This window comes from Phoxinus phoxinus (genome assembly GCF_949152265.1).
Source record: "Phoxinus phoxinus genome assembly, chromosome: 10".
Classification (NCBI taxonomy): Eukaryota; Metazoa; Chordata; class Actinopteri; order Cypriniformes; family Leuciscidae; genus Phoxinus; species Phoxinus phoxinus.
In genome coordinates, this window is record NC_136885.1 from 34,788,497 (window position 1) to 34,809,374 (window position 20,878).

Here is a 20,878-nt window from a genome sequence, read left to right on the forward strand (position 1 = left end):
TAAGAGCCGGCGCGCTTGTTCCACGGCGGATTGCTATTATAACGGCGGATTGCTATTATAACGGCGGATTGCTATTATAACGGCGGATTGCTATTATAACGGCGGATTGCTATTATAACGGCGGATTGCTATTATAACGGCGGATCGCTATTATAACGGCGGATCGCTATTATAACGGCGGATTGCTATTATAACGGCGGATTGCTATTATAACGGCGGATCGCTATTATAACGGCGGATTGCTATTATAACGGCGGATTGCTATTATAACGGCGGATTGCTATTATAACGGCGGATTGCTATTATAACGGCGGATCGCTATTATAACGGCGGATTGCTATTATAACGGCGGATCGCTATTATAACGACGGATTGCTATTATAACGGCGGATTGCTATTATAACGGCGGATTGCTATTATAACGGCGGATTGCTATTATAACGGCGGATTTGCCAGGAGCGGTTCACAGCCGAGGAGACCGACGTTCTCGTCAGGGCCGTAAAACACAGATAAGTGACATTGTATGAGGATGATGGAGAAACACACACACATTAGCTTCGGTTAAACAGCCGTATAATAATTTGGGTAAATGTGTAATCTAGATTTATGCCTATTTTTTTCACATCTTCACGGACACAACAATTATTTCCCTCGTGTGTTAATATTTTTCCTTGTAATAATGTATGATTTGCAAAAATGAAAACTGCTGCGTCTGTGTAGTTTAGAGAATCAAAGTGTGTGTGTTGTTCACACGCTACATAATGGCCAAGCACGTGCCCTTAAAATAGCATATGACTAACGCGCGGCGCCGCTGTCTTTAGACTGGGTTTCTCCTGGTCAGCGGCGGAGTTGTTTTCTGGAACTGCAGAATATCACCAGAGAACGTTTGCGCCGGAACACACTCCTCTTTTCGCTGAACCGCCCCCCCGAGCGCAAGTTCATTCCCTAATTTACCGACGTGCGTCTGTGGAGGGAAGAGTCGCTGTGCGCGGGTGCAGAATAGGAATGATACATGCGGCGGTGTACAAAGTCAATTGCGCTGGGTGCAAGATACGGCCCATTACGTCATTCTTCACTGGGTTATTTGATTTTCACACACACACACACACACACACACACACACACACACACACACACACACACACACACAAGCTTTCATTTCTATCCTTGTGGGGACATTCCATAGGCGTAATGGTTTTTATACTGTACAAACTGTATATTCTATCCCCTTACACTGCCCCTATCCCTAAACCCAACCATCACAGGAGACATTCTGCATTTTTACATTTTCAAAAATATATAATTTAGTATGTTTATTAACCCATTCCCCTCATGGGGACCGCTGGCTGGTCCCCACAATGGAGGTGATCTCAGGTTTTACTATCCTTGTGGGGACATTCGGTTCCCACAATGCATAATAAACCAAGCCCACACACACACGCGCGCACACACACACGCACACACACTACATGGCTATGGCAGTACGAGCAGAAACCGAGGATAGCGCGGATATTGCGTCATCGACAGGTGACATTTTTTTCCGGGATGAGCCATTATTTAAAATAGGAATTTCTCTGAAATAAAAAATCTTTGGAGACTTTTGGGATATTGTAAGTACACAACTGCAGGAAACATATCACACTGTGCACATGATTTTTGGATATTTTATTACAAAATTCTTACATATTTTACCTTTAAGCGTGTCCAGGAGTGTCTCAGTATGATTATTGACATGGAAATGAACTTTATGGAACGAGGAAGCGGTTCTGTCACCGAGCGAGCGCAGATTGATCAAGGCCATTCTGGTCATTAATGAGGGACATTGATCTCTGTGTGTTTCCTTCGGTCGTGGTCTATCTGTGTCTCTGCACACAGGTCACCGGGGCTATAGATCACCACCACACTGACAGACAATCAAAGCAGTCTGGACTCTCTCAAATTACACTTTAATGACTTATTTTCACACACAAATGGTGCTCAGATTGATCACACACCGTAGTTTGGGTTGTGTCAGACTTCCAGTCGGCCGGTTGTAATCCGTGATTCGGGAAAATGAGGCTAATGCTCAGGTCAGCTCATTTACTCTTTATCTGCCTTTCAAGGTGAAACTCCACAGAAACCGCAAATGACTTTGTGGGCTTTTTGACATTAGCAGTAAACTGATTAATTGTGAGCAGAGCCGTTTTAAATTGCCGCTTTATATGACCTAAATTATTTTAAAGAGGAGCTATTATGAGTTTCTTTACATGTTAAACTTTCTTCAGTGTGTAGCAACATTACACACTAAATTACACACTAAAGAAAGTTTAACATGTAAAAAAACTCTTTTGTTTGAGCATGAATTCTTCATGTTATTCTCTATATCAGTGATGATATCTATTAGGTTTCTTGTCAAATACTTTTAAAGCACATTTATATAAGGTATATAAAGGTCTAGATTTTCCTGCTTGTGACCATTAAGTAATACAGTAAGAAAAATTAGAAAAAAATCAATGAATGCAAATAAATTCTTGCATCTTCTATTTTAAGTTGACTCTGTATACATTAAAAATGTCTAAGTTGAGATGTCACAGCGCAGACTTTTTTTTTTTTTTTTACATGCTTTTCAAATGTTAAATTAGTGTCTATAACTCCAAGAAATCAGTGTCACTATTTCTGAACTCCTGAAACGCCTCCATTGTAGTCTTGAGCTTCTTCCGGGAACGAACACGTCACAATATTCCTCATTATAATAATTAATACACAGAATAAAGGGGCGGGGCCTGGTTGAGTTAGTCAGTAGTGTTTTAAACTGGCGGTTATGGTAAGGGGCGGGACATTTCCCAAACACACTCGAAGCGATCGACCAATCACAACACACTGATCCAGCTGACCAATCAGAGCACAGTGTGCTTTCAGAAGGAGGGTCATATTTAGCTGTCAGTCAATTTTCATACAACCTCAATTGAATGTGAGAGAGAAAAAACTGTATTTAAATAGTGTATAAAAGGCTCCCGGAGAATGAAGACTTTTATTGTGGGACTTTTATTTTGATAGTTATTTTAGAGTGCGATACCCGAAGCGTCCAGTAGGAGGCATTATTCTCATGGTTAGCTGCCTGTTGCGTCAATATAGATTACTGAGAGAACGGCAGCTGCGCACCTAGAAGTTTCTTCTTGCCTGTTATTCGGATGTTCGTTGGCGTTTGGGTGTTAAAAGTATTAGTAAATGCCCATAAAGTAAGTTTTCTCTGATTTCTTGATGTTTTAACCGTGTTTTTAGTGTATTATTGAGCTTTGTGTACTTGAATGTGCACGCCCGGACATGTACCTCATGTGCATTCATGTGCGATCGTTTGACAGATAAACAAGACATGTAACGTGATTTCTGCTAAATATAGTCAAATGTGACAGTTTACGTTGTATATGTCTGTAATAGGTTAGCTAATTATTCTGCAGAAGGATTATCCAGTATTATTTCCTTTTGATTATGCTAATTTGGGAAATTAAGATAGTTTGTTGATGCATCTGGAATCATTAATAATACATATTAATGCCAAAGTAATTTCTTGTGATAATACAATAGTTATATTGTTTTCAGTTGCCCATCCTCTGCATATTTTGAGCTTTAACGGTTATTTAGAGGTGATACTGAATAGTTTAGTATTCTGAATGAAGAAGTGACTGATTCATCTGTGAATGTACACATTTCTACTTTACTAATGTAATATGTTTTTTGTTATTTTAGACTAATATTCAATACACTTTGGAAAGAAGCACCAGTCTCCTCATTCTTTGTGTTCTGACCGACACCCAGGGGTGTATACTGCTAACAAGTAGAACTAGAGCCTAGCAGTCAACTTTCCTCTCCAACAAATTGGTCCTTCGAGCCGGATGCAGTGTTCATTCCTGGTATCATGGAGTCCGATGAGGAGATTGTTGGAGCAACCAGACCAAAACGCCGAACACATCCACCAGTTCGACTCCAAGACTTTGAAGTGCAGTATGTAGGGGGCAGACCTGTAAGTGAACATGCTATTTCACCACCCTGGGAGGTACCTGCCCACATGACACCTCTCCAGTCATCATGGGACCATCCTGACTACCTCTATGATGATGCTGCTCGTCGCACAGGCCCTCGGTTCAGACCACCAAGCTTCAGTTATGCAGAGCGCAGCGAAAACCTGCCTCAGTCATTCACATCAGTCCCGCAGAATCGCTACACCGAGCCTGAATTCTATAACGAGCTCCAAGCCATTCGCAGAGAAAATGTACAGCTGCTGCAATCCCACCAAGCCTTCCGTTCTGACCTGATGGAGTTGAAAGAAGTTCGTACTGAGTTCAAAGAACTGGTCAAAGTAGCCCAAACCCTTAAAGCAGACCTCAGCACAGCTAAAAGCCATGATCGTCCTCCAGTGCAACCAGAACCCCAACTGCCATCCAGTCTTTCCCGTCGCGTAGGCCGGACATCAGCTGATGATGAAGAGTGGCCTGAGCTTCCACCCTGGCCCGAGCCAGAACTGAGCAGAGGTATGGAGGCTTTAAAGTTAACGAAACCTGACAAAGCTACATACCAACCAGAGGTACCAAAGTATTCAACGGTCTCCCAGGCTCACCCTCCATACCGCAATTCTCAGTATTGCTTTCAATATCCAGATGTGCTACCACCACCTCCAACACCTGAAGACCTCAGAATGTTATTATCCTCAGCTGCACAGACCTCGTATAGGAAACCTTTAAGTGCCCAAATTCCAGTTTCTTCTTCCCGACTTGGGTCCATACCAGCTCCGTCGAGGTATCCAGCGCCTGTGGTCAAGGTAGAGTCGAAACTGCCATATTTAACACACCCTTCAGAGTATGTGTATAGAGGGCCTACCCCTACTATCCCCAAGTTCAGCCGACCAGATCCAAGCGAGTTTGCCAGACTTCGAATCGCTTTGGAGAATCTGCTTCCTCGAGATGGAACTGAACTCTTTAAATATCAAATACTTGTGGACCACTTAAAGTTGGATGAAGCTCAGCTGATTGCCGATGCTTTTTTGAACTCTCCTACCCCGTTTACTGACACTATGGTGGCCCTCCATGAGAAGTTTGGTCAGCCCCACCAACTAGCTTTGAGGAAACTTGCCAGTGTCCTGGAAGCCCCTGATGTAAAGCGTGGGGATACAGTTGCATTCCAGAAGTTTACTCTTCAGGTACAGTCATTGGTGGGTTTGTTGAAGACTTTAGGACCTGAAGGCGCAATTGAACTGAATTGTGGGTCACATGTCGCACGTCTTTTGAGCAAACTTCCTTCTGAACAGCGAGCTGAGTTCCGCCGTCACATGTTTCGGCAACCTGGAACCGTACCTACTTTACATAATCTCTCAAACTGGCTCCGTTATGAAGCCTGGTGTCATGACTTTGATGTAGAGATTTCCTCACGAGGAGTTCAGGACCGACAGACTTCTAGACCTATACAGAGTAAAAGGACTGTAGCCATTCTTCATGGGGTTGGAGTGGCTCAAAATGTAACTTCCCTGTCCCCTCAGAAGGGTATGACTCCACCGACCAAGTCAGTCGAAGTGAAACGGTTCTGTCCCTTCTGTGATAGTACAGAGCATTATTTGAGTCAATGCAAGCCATTTGCTAAACTTACCACTGACCAGGCCAAAGACTGGATTCGAGGTAATAATCGTTGTTGGCGCTGTGCCAGGACTCATCATGCTGCTCAGTGTGACCTGAAGAAGCCCTGTAACCTGTGTCAAGGTAAACACCTTCGCCCTCTACACAATGTAAATGTTAGACCCTCCCAAGAGGATACAGTCAGTGCTGAGAAGAGTTGTCTCACCAGTTCCTCTCCAGACAGATTTTACCTGGACAAACCTGTTGTTGGGACCCGTGTCATGCTCAAGGTAGTACCTGTACATATTCATTATGAAGACCGTACTTTAGATACCTTTGCGCTGCTGGATGACGGCTCTGAGAGAACCATTCTGCTCCCAACTGCTGCCAAAGCCCTAGGCATACAGGGTACACCTGAAGATCTCCCATTGCACACCGTGCGACAAGACATTGAAGTTCTTAATGGGTCATCTATATCATTTCAAGTATCCGCATCCCATAAGCCTCAAACATGTTACAAGATTGAATATGCCTTCACTGCAGATCGCCTCAATCTGTCACGGCAGTCTTATCCCATGGATCAACTGCAGAGGAAGTATAAACACTTACGCGGTCTTCCCATCCCGCCGGTGAAAGATGCTCAGCCTCTACTTTTGATTGGGTCAGATCAGCCACATCTCATAACACCAATCGAGCCTATAAGATTAGGTTCTCCAGGTGGACCTGCTGCTGTCCACACACGCCTGGGATGGACCCTCCAGGGCCCCGCATCGTTGATGGGGCGGCCTGCATCCTCCCAACAATGCCTACTGACCTCTGTCCTTCCACCACAAGATGAGCTATTTAAGAATGTCCAAAGACTCTGGCAAATGGAAGCTGTTCCTCACAGGGATGAGAAAGAGGTGACTAGATCCAAACAAGACCAGGAGGCCTTAAAGTTACTTGAAACCAAGACCATCCGCACAGAAGTGAATGGAATTCTTCGACTGGCGACGCCATTGCTACGACAGAAGGATATGCCTCGGTTGCATGCCCCTAAGGAGTCAGTCATGCCAAATCTGCGCAGTATCGAGAAGCGTTTGTTAAAGGATCTAGTGAAAGCAAAGACCTATAGTGCAGAGATGGAGAAGCTCATACAGACAGGAGCTGTCCAGGAAGTAACCAAGGAGACAGACTCTGACGAATGTTGGTATATACCTCACCACCTTGTCAGTCACAATGGGAAATCCCGTGTTGTTTTCAACTGTTCCCACCAATATCATGGGCAAAGTCTCAACCAGTATCTGTTGCCTGGCCCTACTCTTGGAGCATCACTGCTAGGTGTACTCATCAGATTTAGGGAGCATCCAGCTGCAGTAAGTGGTGACATCAAGGCAATGTTCCATCAGGTCCACCTCCTTCCTGAAGATCGCCCTCTACTGCGGTTCCTTTGGCGTGATCTGAAAGTGAATGAGCCTCCTAGAGTCTTTGAATGGCAGGTGTTACCGTTCGGCACTACGTGTAGTCCATGCTGTGCCACTTATGCTCTGCAGCACCATGTGATCGAGCACAGCATTGCCGATGAGTCCATCAGGTTCTCAGTGGAGAAATGTTTTTATGTGGACAACTGCCTTCAGAGTCTTTGTACCCCTGAGGCCGCCAGGCACTTGGTCGACAGACTGAGAGAGATACTTTCCAAAGCTGGATTTGAGATACGGCAATGGGCCAGCAATGTTCCCAGTGTTCTGAGTCACTTACCCCCCGAAGCTCAAGCTGAGAGCTTGGAGCTTTGGTTGGCTCAAGACAAGTCTGACCTATCAGAGTCAACATTAGGCCTAAGCTGGAACTGGCAGACCGATACCCTGGCGTACAAGCACCGACCTGTTGTATATGAGACTCCCACCCTCAGAAATATCTACAAGGTCCTAGCCACTCAGTACGACCCTTTGGGACTTCTTTTGCCCTACACCACTCGAGCAAAGATCATTATTAGGCAACTATGGAGTAAACAGCGGGGTTGGGACGATCCGAACCTACCACCTGAGCTCCTGCAGTCATGGCGTGTCTGGGAGAATGAACTTCAGTACCTACCAAACATCACTCTCCCTAGGACTTATGTCCCTCCTGAGGTAAAGGATGATGCCACGCATGAAGTCCACATATTTTCAGATGCTTCAGAGCAGGCATATGGAGCTGTGGCATACTTGAGGACCACTGACAAGAGAGGACAAGTGTACCTGTCTTTTGTGGTGGCTCGATCCCGAGTGGCCCCCAAACGTTCTCTTTCAATTCCTCGATTGGAGCTTTGTGGAGCTCTTGTGGCCGCTCAGTTAGCTAGATTGCTCAAGAAGGAACTGACCTTGCAAATAGAGACCACAGTGTTGTGGACGGACTCCTCTACAGTCCTTACCTGGCTGAACTCTGAATCCTGCCACTACAAAGTCTTTGTTGGCAATAGAGTTGCCGAAATCCAAGAGCTAACAGAGAACTGTTCCTGGCGTTATGTGGATTCAGCCAGCAATCCTGCAGACGACCTCACTAGAGGCAAACCTCTGAATGTCCTTACAGAGATAAACAGATGGTCTCAAGGTCCTCCCTTCTTACTCCAGGATCCAGCTACCTGGCCAGTACTACCTAGAACAGACCTGAAAGATGACCACACAGAGCTACGAAAGTCTGTCTTCTGCGGCGCCACTGCAGTGCCACCCCAATCAATCATCCCAGATGTCTGGAACCACAATACTTGGCAGGAACTCATGGATGCCACTGCTAAGGAAATTCTGGTAAACCCTACTTCTGAATCCTTTCCAGATGCAGAAGATTATCGTCAAGCCGAGATCCTTATTCTCAAGCGAGTTCAGCAGGAGTCTTTCCCAAATGATTATCAGCATTTGGTTACTGGAAAACCAGTGTCCTCAGACAGTCGCCTTCTTACCTTAGCTCCTGAACTGGACGGAATCAATGGTTTAATCCGAGTGGGAGGTCGATTGAGGAGAGCGGAGTCCATTGAAGAATCTGCCTTACACCCCATTGTGTTGGACGCTCATCACCCAGTTACCCGGCTACTGATTAAACATTATGATTGCAAGCTGCATCATCCAGGGCCTGAGCGAGTGTTCGCCGAAATCCGGCGTTACTATTGGATCATCCGTGGACGTGAAGCCATTCGTCGGCACCAGCATGTGTGTCTAGACTGTCAGCGTTGGAGGGCAAAGCCAACTATTCCAAAGATGGCAGACTTGCCTTCTGCCCGTCTCCGTCTTCACAAACCTGCTTTTTACTCTTGTGGAGTAGACTGCTTTGGGCCAATGTTTATTAAGATTGGGAGACGCACAGAGAAACGCTGGGGGATAATCTTCAAGTGTCTAACCACTAGAGCGGTGCACTTGGACCTCCTCAGTACCATGAATGCTGATTCCTTCCTGATGGCCCTCAGGCGGTTTGTTGCACGGCGGGGAACACCTGCGGAACTGTGGTCAGACCAGGGAACAAACTTCAAAGGGGGTGAAAGAGAGCTCAGAGACGCTTTTTCTGAAATGGCTCCTGACTTATAGAAACAGCTTGCTCGTCAAAGGATCCAATTTCACTTCAATCCTCCAGCAGCCCCACATTTCGGAGGAGTGTGGGAGAGAGAAGTACGATCGGTAAAGTCAGCCCTTTATACTACCGTGGGAGCTCAATCAGTTCCTGAAGAAGTCCTGCTGACAGTCCTTCTAGAGGTGGAAGCTATTCTGAACTCAAAACCTTTAGGGTACGTGTCCTCTGATGTGGCAGACATTGACCCAGTGACACCAAACGGTTTGCTCATGGGGCGGCTAGATGGTTCCTTGCCACAGGTGATCTACCCAGAGTCTGAATTGTTGAGTCGCAGACATTGGAGGCATTCACAAGTCCTATCAGATAACTTCTGGTCCCGGTTCACCCGAAACTACCTTCCAGGCCTCCAGACCCGGCAAAAGTGGCAGTCCTCTCCCCCAGACTTAACTGAGAAAACGGTTGTCATGGTTGTAGATCCACAGATGCCTAGGGCCCTCTGGCCTGTTGGACATGTCATCAAGACACATCACAGTCCGGATGGACATGTCAGGTCTGCTGATGTAGACATAAAGGGGCATGTATACACTCGACCAGTAGCACGTCTGGTGATCCTCCCAGTTCTGCCAGATGACTGTCCTGCAAACTCGCCTTAAGTTGAGTCGCCTTTTAGTTGGAGCAAAGTTGCCTAGCATCTTTGGGGGCGGCTGTATAAAAGGCTCCCGGAGAATGAAGACTTTTATTGTGGGACTTTTATTTTGATAGTTATTTTAGAGTGCGATACCCGAAGCGTCCAGTAGGAGGCATTATTCTCATGGTTAGCTGCCTGTTGCGTCAATATAGATTACTGAGAGAACGGCAGCTGCGCACCTAGAAGTTTCTTCTTGCCTGTTATTCGGATGTTCGTTGGCGTTTGGGTGTTAAAAGTATTAGTAAATGCCCATAAAGTAAGTTTTCTCTGATTTCTTGATGTTTTAACCGTGTTTTTAGTGTATTATTGAGCTTTGTGTACTTGAATGTGCACGCCCGGACATGTACCTCATGTGCATTCATGTGCGATCGTTTGACAGATAAACAAGACATGTAACGTGATTTCTGCTAAATATAGTCAAATGTGACAGTTTACGTTGTATATGTCTGTAATAGGTTAGCTAATTATTCTGCAGAAGGATTATCCAGTATTATTTCCTTTTGATTATGCTAATTTGGGAAATTAAGATAGTTTGTTGATGCATCTGGAATCATTAATAATACATATTAATGCCAAAGTAATTTCTTGTGATAATACAATAGTTATATTGTTTTCAGTTGCCCATCCTCTGCATATTTTGAGCTTTAACGGTTATTTAGAGGTGATACTGAATAGTTTAGTATTCTGAATGAAGAAGTGACTGATTCATCTGTGAATGTACACATTTCTACTTTACTAATGTAATATGTTTTTTGTTATTTTAGACTAATATTCAATACACTTTGGAAAGAAGCACCAGTCTCCTCATTCTTTGTGTTCTGACCGACACCCAGGGGTGTATACTGCTAACAAGTAGAACTAGAGCCTAGCAGTCAACTTTCCTCTCCAACAAATAGTATTACGCACGTTTTTCTATTGCATTATCCTCTTTGATTGTATAGCAAAAAAGAAATGTACAGTTTCCAGTACAGTACAGTAGTCTGATTCACACACAAATGACTCATTTTAGCTGGTTATTTTTAATGAGTCTGTCAAAAAGACATTATTTTGGATCCCAATCTCTTCTTGTCTGAAATGTTACCTCAAAAAATAGTGTTTTGTTTGTTTAATGTATAATTATGACCACTTATATCTGAAGGGTTTCCTCAAAGTACCAACATAAATCATTATGAAACTGTAGTCATTACGTGGAATCTGATTCATAATTAGTTAAATTACCAGTGATTCACACTCCTATTTAAGACAGGACAATTCTTTCCAGATGATGTGCTCTTTCATTGGCACCGTATACACACACACACACACACACACACACAAACACACACACACACACACACACACACACACACACACACACACACACACACACACACACACACACACACACACACACGTTTTCAGTTACTGAAGTAAATCGGGAAAATACCATTAAATATAGATAAAAACAAAAATGTAAACACAAATATAGTACTAGATATAGAAATAAGTACTAAAATTGCACTCTAAAAAATGCTGGGTTGTTTCAACCCAATTTTGGGTCAAATATGGACAACCCCAGCCGTTGGGTTAAATTTTTTAATTACATTTTTAACCCAACGTTTGGGTTTGTCCATATTTGACCCAAAATTGGGTTGAAACAACCCAGCATTTTTTTAGTGTACATTTAATATAATATTAAATATAATATAAAAAATGTAAAATGACAAAAGCAAATTACTAAACCTTAAACCAAAATTAACTGAAAATGTAAAAATATATAAAAAATATGTTAAAATAGTGTATAGCCAATACTTAAAATAACAGTGTTTGCTGAGATTGGTCATGTTTTAATCCAGATATGTTACATGTTAGTCGTCTAACCGGTTGACATAATAATAATAATAATAATCATCGTAGAGCTTTGAGAAGAGCTGATTCGTGTTTGTTTTGTCCACGGCTCTTGCTTACAGTCGACTGAAGTGTCCGTGCAGCCGCCGCTGCAGATTTAATAGAAACTGGAGTGTAAATGAAGTTCTCGGTGCCGAGCCGTCACGGTCAATGATGCTTCTCTGCTGGGAGAGAGAAATGCCTGAATTTGCCAGTCCACATCAGCTCAACAAGCTAATCTCCTATAGCCAGCCGGCGAGCCTTTGGATGACGGACTCTGGGTCCAGCACTTACACAACAGGACTATATGTGCAAGACTAATTGATCTTAGCTTCTGCGTCCCTTCCTCTTTTCTTTCACAGATGAAAAGCATCAGTCCAAAGAGGAGCTCTGGGAAAAATAAGAGACTCTACTTAACGGGTCACCAAAATAGAACGACATAATTCAGTATCGATTGAGTCCCCGGGGTCTGAGATGAAGAGAGCCTCGGTGTTATTACTGTACTACGAGTCCAGACCCCTCAGACATCGATCTGAGCGCCCTGCCAAAGCCAGAGCTCATCTGGGGGAAAATCAGCAGCAGTTTATCTTATTCTGTGCAATTAATTTCCATGTCGACCGCATTAGGTGATATCGGCGCGTGGCGCCATCGATCTCACGATTTGACACAGTTATTTTCCAGCACAACTAAAGGAAGTCTTCAAAATCAAAGCTAGTTCGACAGTGGAGGGAAACGTCTGATGCTTTAATGTGCTCATGTATTATTAACAATGGCACCGGAGGAGCCTTTAGAGGTCGACAAGTCATCAGTGACATCAGCGTTTGTGTTTATGTGCGTCTGCTGCTTATTCATCCAAATCACAATCCAATACTCGTCCACCCAGTGGACAATATCATGTGTGTATAATTAGAGAAATCTGATTTGTGTTTGCTCCTCAATAGCATTCAGTGCAATGCGCTTCAGTTTTGAAAGCTATTTTAGATTAAATACTAAAATGGTAAAAAGATTCTTTATTAAAAAATGTTTTATTCATATTTGAAACTTGATGAATGGAAATCTAAGTCGGAATTTATTTGTTTGTATATATATATATATATATATACAAGTGCAGATCGAATATATATATATATATTCACGGTTCGGTCTTACCTCGGTTTTGGTGTCACTGTTCGATATAAGTTTGTTACAATTACATGTCCGTCCTACATGTAAACCTGTACAGGGTCTGTTTTTATTTGTGTTCACTCACAATAAAAACAAATCATAGTACATACTTTTGAGTGTGTAGCAAAAGCTTTGGGACACACTACTTCGTCATCTTTAACGGACAGATCTGTCGCGTGCATACTGTCACTGTAAACTGCCCTGTCAATCATCTTGTCACAGTTAAAATCCTCCATTCAATCTTATATCATTTCCTACCGTTTCGGAGAGAAATGTAGTACACGTTCATCTGCCAGTCGCGGGTCTGTCATGCGGAGACTCTCCTCATGTGTTTGGAATTTGAATGTAATGATGCATTTACATTTTACATTTGGCAGACGCTTTTATCCAAAGCGACTTACATTGGATTCAAGGTACACATTTTACATTTTGTCAGTTCTTGCTTTCCCTGGGAATCGAACCCATGACCTTGGCGTTGCTAGCGCCAATGCTCTACTGTTTGAGCTAAAATTTAAAAGTTAATGGCTAAGGCATTGCAGAGGCAATATAATGTGGACAACATTGAATAAATACATTTTCGTCAGGTTAGATAAACCCCTTTATCTAAACCTCTCTATATAACCGCCGGACTCGCGCTTATGTCTGTAGTATGTCCATGTCTGTAGTTTTTTTTAAACACTTTTCACTCATGTTTGTAGTTCTAACCGAATCCTCATCCAGCGTGCGATGGGTTATGGGCAATATTAGCCATTAGAGTGTTCATCGATCTGCACTTCGGATTCTGACCGGAAATAGTAGATCATCCGGGCATCTTAGGAACACTCATTTCTACATACTACGATTTGGGACGTACTAATTCTACTTTCGAATACTATTTAGGACGGAGAGTATGCGAACTGGGACGCAGCCTCTCTCTCTATATGGCTCTGGGTATACTGGCAAGCTCTTGCTTCTTCTGCTGTTTTTCCTGTTGTGGCGGTTAGCAAACAGTGTTGCATTACCGCACGCGCCCCCTTCTGGACTGGAGTGTGGATCGCCTGTGACTGACTGTATTCAACGAACCGTGACGTCTGTACCATGACGGTTCGGGACGAATACATGTACTGTTACACCCTAATATATAATCAGTCCTAGAACTGTTTCACATTATGAAACACTGGAGTCCAAAACAAAAGACTCAACAAAAACAGTAATAAATATAAAACTTAAACTATTGTAGTAAGTCATTTTACCCCTTAAAACTCATCTTTGATCACCAAAATTACAAATTTAAACGTTTTTTCCTTAAAACTAATAATTGAATGTAACTCGACACCCTTGCCTCATTTAGTATTCGTGGTTCTATGAATATGCAAATGAGCCCCGCCTCCACTCACTCAGAGATCCACTGGTTGACGATCACACGTTGATCTGATTGGTTACAAGGTAGTGTGTGACGTCAGAAACACCAGCGATTTCAAACCGTGTTTTTGAGACTGTCTTTGGTTCACTGCAGTTTTAAGCAGAAAATACTCAGCAATGCTGTCGACTTATGAACTTACACATGGTTTAACTTAAAGCAGATTAAAAACACCACATAGACATATAAACAACATTAAAAACTGGATATTCACCACAGTGGGACTAATATAAAACTTTTGGTAGCAACAAAATATATTTTGGGTCAAATATGGACAAACCCAGCGATTGGGTTACATTTTTAAATGACGTTTTTAACCCAACGTTTGGTTTTGTCCATATTTGACCCAAAATTGGGTTGAAACAACCCAGCATTTTTTATAGTTTATCTTGTTTTGTTTAGATATCATTTTTATGTTTTGTGAAGTCCCTGAAAAAGTGCTTTACATTGTTATAGTTATTATAACACCACATAGACATATAGAGAGGCTTGATTTTCACCACAGGGGGATCTGCCACTGTATAAACTGTAAAGCATTGAAACACTTACTAATAGCAGGTGATTTGTGCTTTACAGGTGGAAGTCCTGCACCTGTGTCCCCTTCATCGCCCTCTTCTGCCCCGCTGACCGGCCCCAGCGCCGACCCCTCAGAGCCGGAGTCTTCCTCAGTGTCAGGAGGAGAGGACGGTCTCTCCATCACGGCCAGCCCGCCTGAACCCGAGGAGAACGACGCCGGCACGGGTCCAGAGACGGAGGAGGAGAAAGCCCTGCGTCTGCTCTACTGCTCTCTCTGCAAGGTGGCCGTCAACTCGGCGTCACAACTCGACGCGCACAACACCGGTGAGCAGCGTCTCAGAGCGACTCGCACGAGAACCTCGAGAATATATCAAGATCAGTTCTTGCTCAGACACGGGGAGAGTTTCAAACTGCGTTTTTGCACCCATGAAGGGCACTTCGAGAAGGGGACCATAACCAAAAATGTGACCCTGGACCACAAAATCAGTCACATGGGTACATTTTATGAAACTGAGATAATACATCATATGAAAGCTGAATAAATATGCTTTCCATTGATGTATGGTTTGTTAGGATAGGACAATATTTGGTCGAGATACAACTATTGAAAATCTGGAATCTGAGGATGCAAAAAAATCTAAACATTGAGAAAATCTCCTTTAAAGTTGTGCATTTATGTTCACGATTGTGCTGCATTCACTCACAAAAATACACGTTTTATATATTTACGGTAGGACATTTACTAAATATCTTCATGGAACATGATCTTAATATCCTAATGATTTTTGGCATAAAAGAAAAATGGATAATTTTGACCCATACAATGTATAGTTGGCTATTGCCACAGATATACCCGTGTGACTCGTGATCCAGGGTCACATATAGCTCGTTAGTTTGAATAAAATAAATAATGGGTACAGACCGAACATATAAAAGAGTCACAGAGACTTGATGCCATATTCAAGACACCAATAATCCAAAAATAGTTTGATCCATTTCCTGAAAAGTAGCGGTTTTGGAGATACGAGGTTTTCGTCCAACAGTGATCAGACAGATCTTGTTTATAAAAAGGCCCTTGTTTATTATATTTTATCATTTTGTTGTTGCTGCTGTTTTATGAAAGCAATGTCACTCAAGGTTACAGTGATTTTTATCATGGTAAGAAATCCAAATTACTGTAACAAACAGCTTCTAGTTATTACTTTAATTGAAACTCAAAGAGAAAATGTAGTTTAAAAGAAAATCCAAGTACTGAAGAACTACATTACCCACAATCCTAAGCAAAATCCTGCATTTGGGCATTTTTCAGGCTAATTATGTTGCATTAGCTAACATTAGGATACTGTTCAAAAGGTTGAGATCAGTAAGATTTATTTTTAGAAAACAGTTATTTTAAACTGTAATAATATTTCACATTATTGCTGTTTTTACTGTATTTTTGATCAAATAAATGCAGCCTTGGTGAGCAGAAGAGACTTGTTTTAAAAGCATTAAAACCTCTCACTGACCTCAAACTTTGAGTCATGGTGTTGATAAGAAAATAAGACACAGCCACAACTACCCATTTCTCTTCTTCCGAAACACTTTTTGCTCCAGATAAATGTTGTGATGTGGAGCAGATTTGGTTCATGGATTGGAACTTTTGAAATATTTTTTAAAACATGCTTATGGAGAAAATGAATCATAAAAATACTTCTGAAGCCAAACGCCGGCGGTCACAGAGGCTGCCTTTTCTTCATTATTTTATCCAGTGAATCAATTTCAATCTTTTTCAGTTAAAATTAATAGTTTTGTTTCAGAAATTATTATGTGCATAATAAACAAATTTCAAGTAGGCTATTTAAAGGGGTGGTTGATTCTGATTTGACTTTTCTAACTGTAGTGAGTGTGTAATGTTGCTGTTTGATCATAAACAACATCTGCAAAGTTACAACGCTCAAAGTTCAGAGCAAAGGGAGATATTTGCTTTTAAAGAAATCGCTTTTTAAGGACTACAACAAACGGCTGGTAGGAACTACACGACATTCCTCCCGGGTTAGTGACATCACCAACCATAACATTTACATAACCCCGCCCCCGAAACAGGATTTATAGATTATCAAGACAGAATATGCTAATCAATGACTAGAAGATAACTACACATAATCTATATACATTCATCGACTAACCATTCAGAAATGTCCTGTTCTTCTACATGTTGTCACTTCTTCTCGAGTCTCTCCATCATTGTCTGACTCCGGTTTGAACATAAAAGCCTAAATGTTTTAGAAATTTTCAGTGTGTGTGTGTGTGTGTGTGTGTGTGTGTGTGTGTGTGTGTGAGGTAAAAGGACATGAGCTCTTGAAGCTCCGCCCCCTGTGCCGGGAGCAGCAGCTCATTTGCATTTAAAGGGACGGACACAAAACGGTGCGTTTTTGCTCACCCTCAAAAAGTGACTTTAACATGATATATAAAAATATCTGTGGGGTATTTTGAGATAAAACTTCACACACACACTCTGGGGACATCAGAGACTTATTTTACATCTTGTGAAAAGGGCATTATAGCACATATTTAAGCAAAAGGTTTTTAAGATTGACGAGAAACATAAATTCAGTCACGTGTCTCTTTTGACTGCTAGTGTAGTTCTAATAGATATAAACTACTCAACAATATTCGCCACAAAAACACAACATGGGAATGAGATGCATCATCAGTAAAGACCCCGTCCGGCCCTCGCGGTGTTGTTTTCTCTGGCTGGCGGTGTATCATTAAGATGATAAATGTTTTGAACCTGCCATGTTTTGTTCCTCAGGCACTAAACACAAAACCATGCTGGAGGCTCGGAGCGGGAGCGGCTCCATCAAATCCTTCCCGAGGACTGGGCTGAAGAGCAAACAACTGGCTTCTCCCACTAAAGCAGACACGGGCCTGCAGAACAAGACATTTCACTGTGAAACCTGTGACGTGCGCGTCAATTCAGAGACGCAGCTGAAGCAGGTGATGATACTTTATTGATCAGGAAATTACATGCATATCAACAATTAAAGGTTGGGTAGGTAAGAATTGTCTAAAGAACTTTTTTTCAAATTGGCTTAAACTGTCTTTATATACCAATACATAATTAAAATGTAAGTACTTAGAAAAAGAGAGTATAAAAATTGAGTGACTCTAGTGTATTTAATCTTCAAAAAACACAGCTCATTAATTCCTACCGGGACGAAACAAGTGATTGGCTTGTGCGACTGTCACTCTCCGTCGCCATGACTACCGCCGCTATTACTGGCTCTGCCCACGCGCAGTCGCGACCCGTTTTTAGGCGGGAGTGAATGGAATTAATGAGCTGTGTTTATTGAAGATTAAATACACTATAGTCACTCAGTTTTTTATACTCTCTATTTCAGAGTACTTGCATTTTAATTATGTATTGGTATATAAAGACAGTTTAAACAAATTTGAATAAAAGTTTTTTTTAGACAATTCTGACCTACCCTACCTTTAATTAATCCACTCTTCATGAATCAAACGCTAATAAGAGTCTTAAAAGCACAAAAAGCGTCCTAACCAGACGTACAGTATATACATATATATATATATATATATATATATATATGTATATACATACACACACTGCTGTTCAAACGTTTGGGATCAGCAAGATTTAAGTTTTTAAAAGAAGTCTCTTATGTTCACCAAGGCTGCATTTATTTAATTAAAAATACAAAAATTCAAATTTAAAATAACTGTTTTCTATGTGAATATATAGTAAAGTGTAATTTATTCCTGTGATCAAAGCTGAATTTATCATCATTACTCCAGTCTTCAGTGTCACATGATCCTTCAGAAATCAGCATAAAATGATGATCTGATGCTCAAGAAACATTTATGATTATTATCAATGTTGAAAACAGTTTTGTACATTTTTTTTTACATTTAAAATTTCTTTACTGTAACTTTTGATCAATTTAATGCATCCTTGCTGAATAAAAGTATTAATTTATTTTAAATCTCCCCCTTAATTATTATAATTTTTTTTTACTTTCTGTTCAAATCAAATCAGTTTTACTTATAAAGCACATTTAAAATCAACCTTGGTTGGCCAAAGTGCTGGACAGTAAAGTAACAAAACAAAAAAACAAAACAAAGCAAGGCAAGACACATAAAAGTTATGGTACATTAAACGCACAAGAGAAAAAAAAATGTTTTTAGTAAGGATTTAAATTCAGCTAGGATGCTGATTTAACTATGTTCATTAAAAATTCCTGAAACTAATAATAATAAACATTTATTGAGCAAATCCTCATATTATACTGATTATATTTTAGTTTTTTTTAATAATGTGTGGGTGGTTGGTTGAATTTTTTATTAATAATGTTAAATATTTTATGGTTGTTGGATACAAATTTATTAAATAAATATTAAAAAATTAAAAAATAATAGCTGTCTACTGCTAGTGATACTCAGTCTTGTATCTCATTGGTTGATGAGTTGTTTTGCACAGAAAGAAAAAAACAATAGAATTTTTTTTTGTTTCATTCATTCAAAAATCTGCCGTGAAAATGGTGTTTTAATTTGATCTGAAAAGTTACATAACATTAAGCGTTGTTATACAATCTGTGAACTGTGTCTTCCAGCTCATCACATCTGTGTCACTCTCTGTGTTTTGATCATCAGCACATCAGCAGCAGACGCCATAAAGACAGAGCGGCGGGGAAACCAGCCAAACCCAAGTTCAGTCCGTACACCAAAACCCAAAGAGGACCCACCAAACAGACCGTAGGTTCAAGCTTTATACCACAGTAAATGCAGCTGCAATCGGTTAGTTTGAGCGGGTGTAAAGAGTGCCTTAATCCACTCTTACAAGTCAATAATGTTATCCCTTAAAGGGAGAGTTCACTTTAAAAGGAAAATTCTGTCATCATACTCACTCTCAAGTTGTTTCAAACCTGTATGAATTTCTTTCTTCTGCTGAACACAAAGGAAGATATTTTGAAGAATGTCGGTAACCAAATAGTTAACTGGTCCCATTGACTTCCATAGTAGGAAAAAAAATACGATGGAAGTCAATGGGACCAGTTAACTGTTTGGTTACCGACATTCTTCAAAAAATCTTCTTTTGTGTTCAGCAGAAGAAAGAAATTCATGCAGGTTTGAAAAAACTTGAGGATATGATGACATAATTTTCATTTTAAAGTGAACTATCCCTTTAAAACTCATCTTTGATCACCAAAATTACATATTTAAACGTGTTTTCCTTGAAAAAAATGTCTTCATGCCTTAAAATATCGTGAATGTAACTCGACACCCTTGCCTCATTTAGTATGCGTGGTTCTATGAATATGCAAATGAGCCCCGCCTCCACTGACTTGTGAGGAGAGCAATCACATTATTATTTTTTTTACTTTACATTTATTCATTAAGCACATTACTTTTATCCAAAGCGACTTGCAAATGAGAACAATAGAAGCAGTTAAACTAACAACAAAATGCAAGTGCTGTGACCCTTAATCTAACGCAGAACACATATAGGTTTTTTATTTTTATTTTATTAGAATAGAAGAGTGTGTTAGTATTACTGGATCAAGTGCTGCCGAAAAAGATGCGTCTTAAGCCGTTTCTTGACAATGGCTACGGACTCAGCAGCTCTGGTTGAGTTGGGCATTTTCTAAAATCAAAATAAAACGAAACACCTCTTAGACACAACAGCCTCTTAAACACCTACAAATTAGTTCATTTAAAAAAACTTTTGCTGATAATTTACTCCCCCCGATGTCATCCAAGATGTCCATGTCTTTCTTTCTTCAGTGGAAAAGAAATGAAGGTTTTTGATGAACACATTTCTCCAGATAATGGACGTCAATGGGCCCCAAACGGGTCAAGGTCCAGATGACAGTGTCAGCGCCGCTTCAACGGGCTTTAAACGACACCAGACGATGAATACGGCTCTTATCTAGCGAAACCATCGTCATTTCAAACATAAATAAACAAGTTTAAGTTTTATAAGCACAAGCGCTCGCCTTGCTCTGTTCTGTGATGCGCGTTCGTGACGTCACGTAATACGCAGTTACGTTGTAAAGGTCACGCTTCTGTGAAGAGTAAAACATTTCTGTCCTGACGAAAATTTTCTTTTAGGCTTTTTAATATTCCAACACTCAGGATACGCACACG

At 41.2% G+C, this 20,878-nt stretch overlaps 3 protein-coding genes across 12 annotated transcripts in view; all 3 read left to right on the top strand.

Annotated features, from left to right (window-relative positions):
* znf385d (zinc finger protein 385D) overlaps positions 1–20,878 on the top strand; it is a 221,756-nt gene that overhangs the window by 193,325 nt on the left and 7,553 nt on the right. For all 10 annotated transcript variants that reach the window (XM_079626320.1, XM_079626319.1, XM_079626316.1 and 7 more), the window contains 3 exons: positions 14,792–15,055; positions 17,526–17,710; positions 19,385–19,486. In XM_079626320.1, the coding sequence (XP_079482446.1) occupies positions 14,792–15,055; positions 17,526–17,710; positions 19,385–19,486 (551 nt within the window). The remainder of the gene's footprint in view (positions 1–14,791; positions 15,056–17,525; positions 17,711–19,384; positions 19,487–20,878) is intronic.
* LOC307005676 (uncharacterized protein) lies at positions 2,984–5,702 on the top strand (the record flags this gene model as incomplete). The annotated part of the gene is made up of 4 exons (XM_079626047.1): positions 2,984–3,218; positions 3,727–5,173; positions 5,282–5,513; positions 5,674–5,702. Exons 2-4 carry the CDS (start codon positions 3,896–3,898, stop codon positions 5,700–5,702), a joined length of 1,539 nt encoding a protein of 512 aa, XP_079482173.1. The 5' UTR covers positions 2,984–3,218; positions 3,727–3,895.
* Positions 5,833–10,671, top strand: LOC307005831 (uncharacterized protein). The gene is made up of 2 exons (XM_079626312.1): positions 5,833–10,042; positions 10,551–10,671. Exon 1 carries the CDS (start codon positions 5,864–5,866, stop codon positions 9,113–9,115), a length of 3,252 nt encoding a protein of 1,083 aa, XP_079482438.1. The 5' UTR covers positions 5,833–5,863; the 3' UTR covers positions 9,116–10,042; positions 10,551–10,671.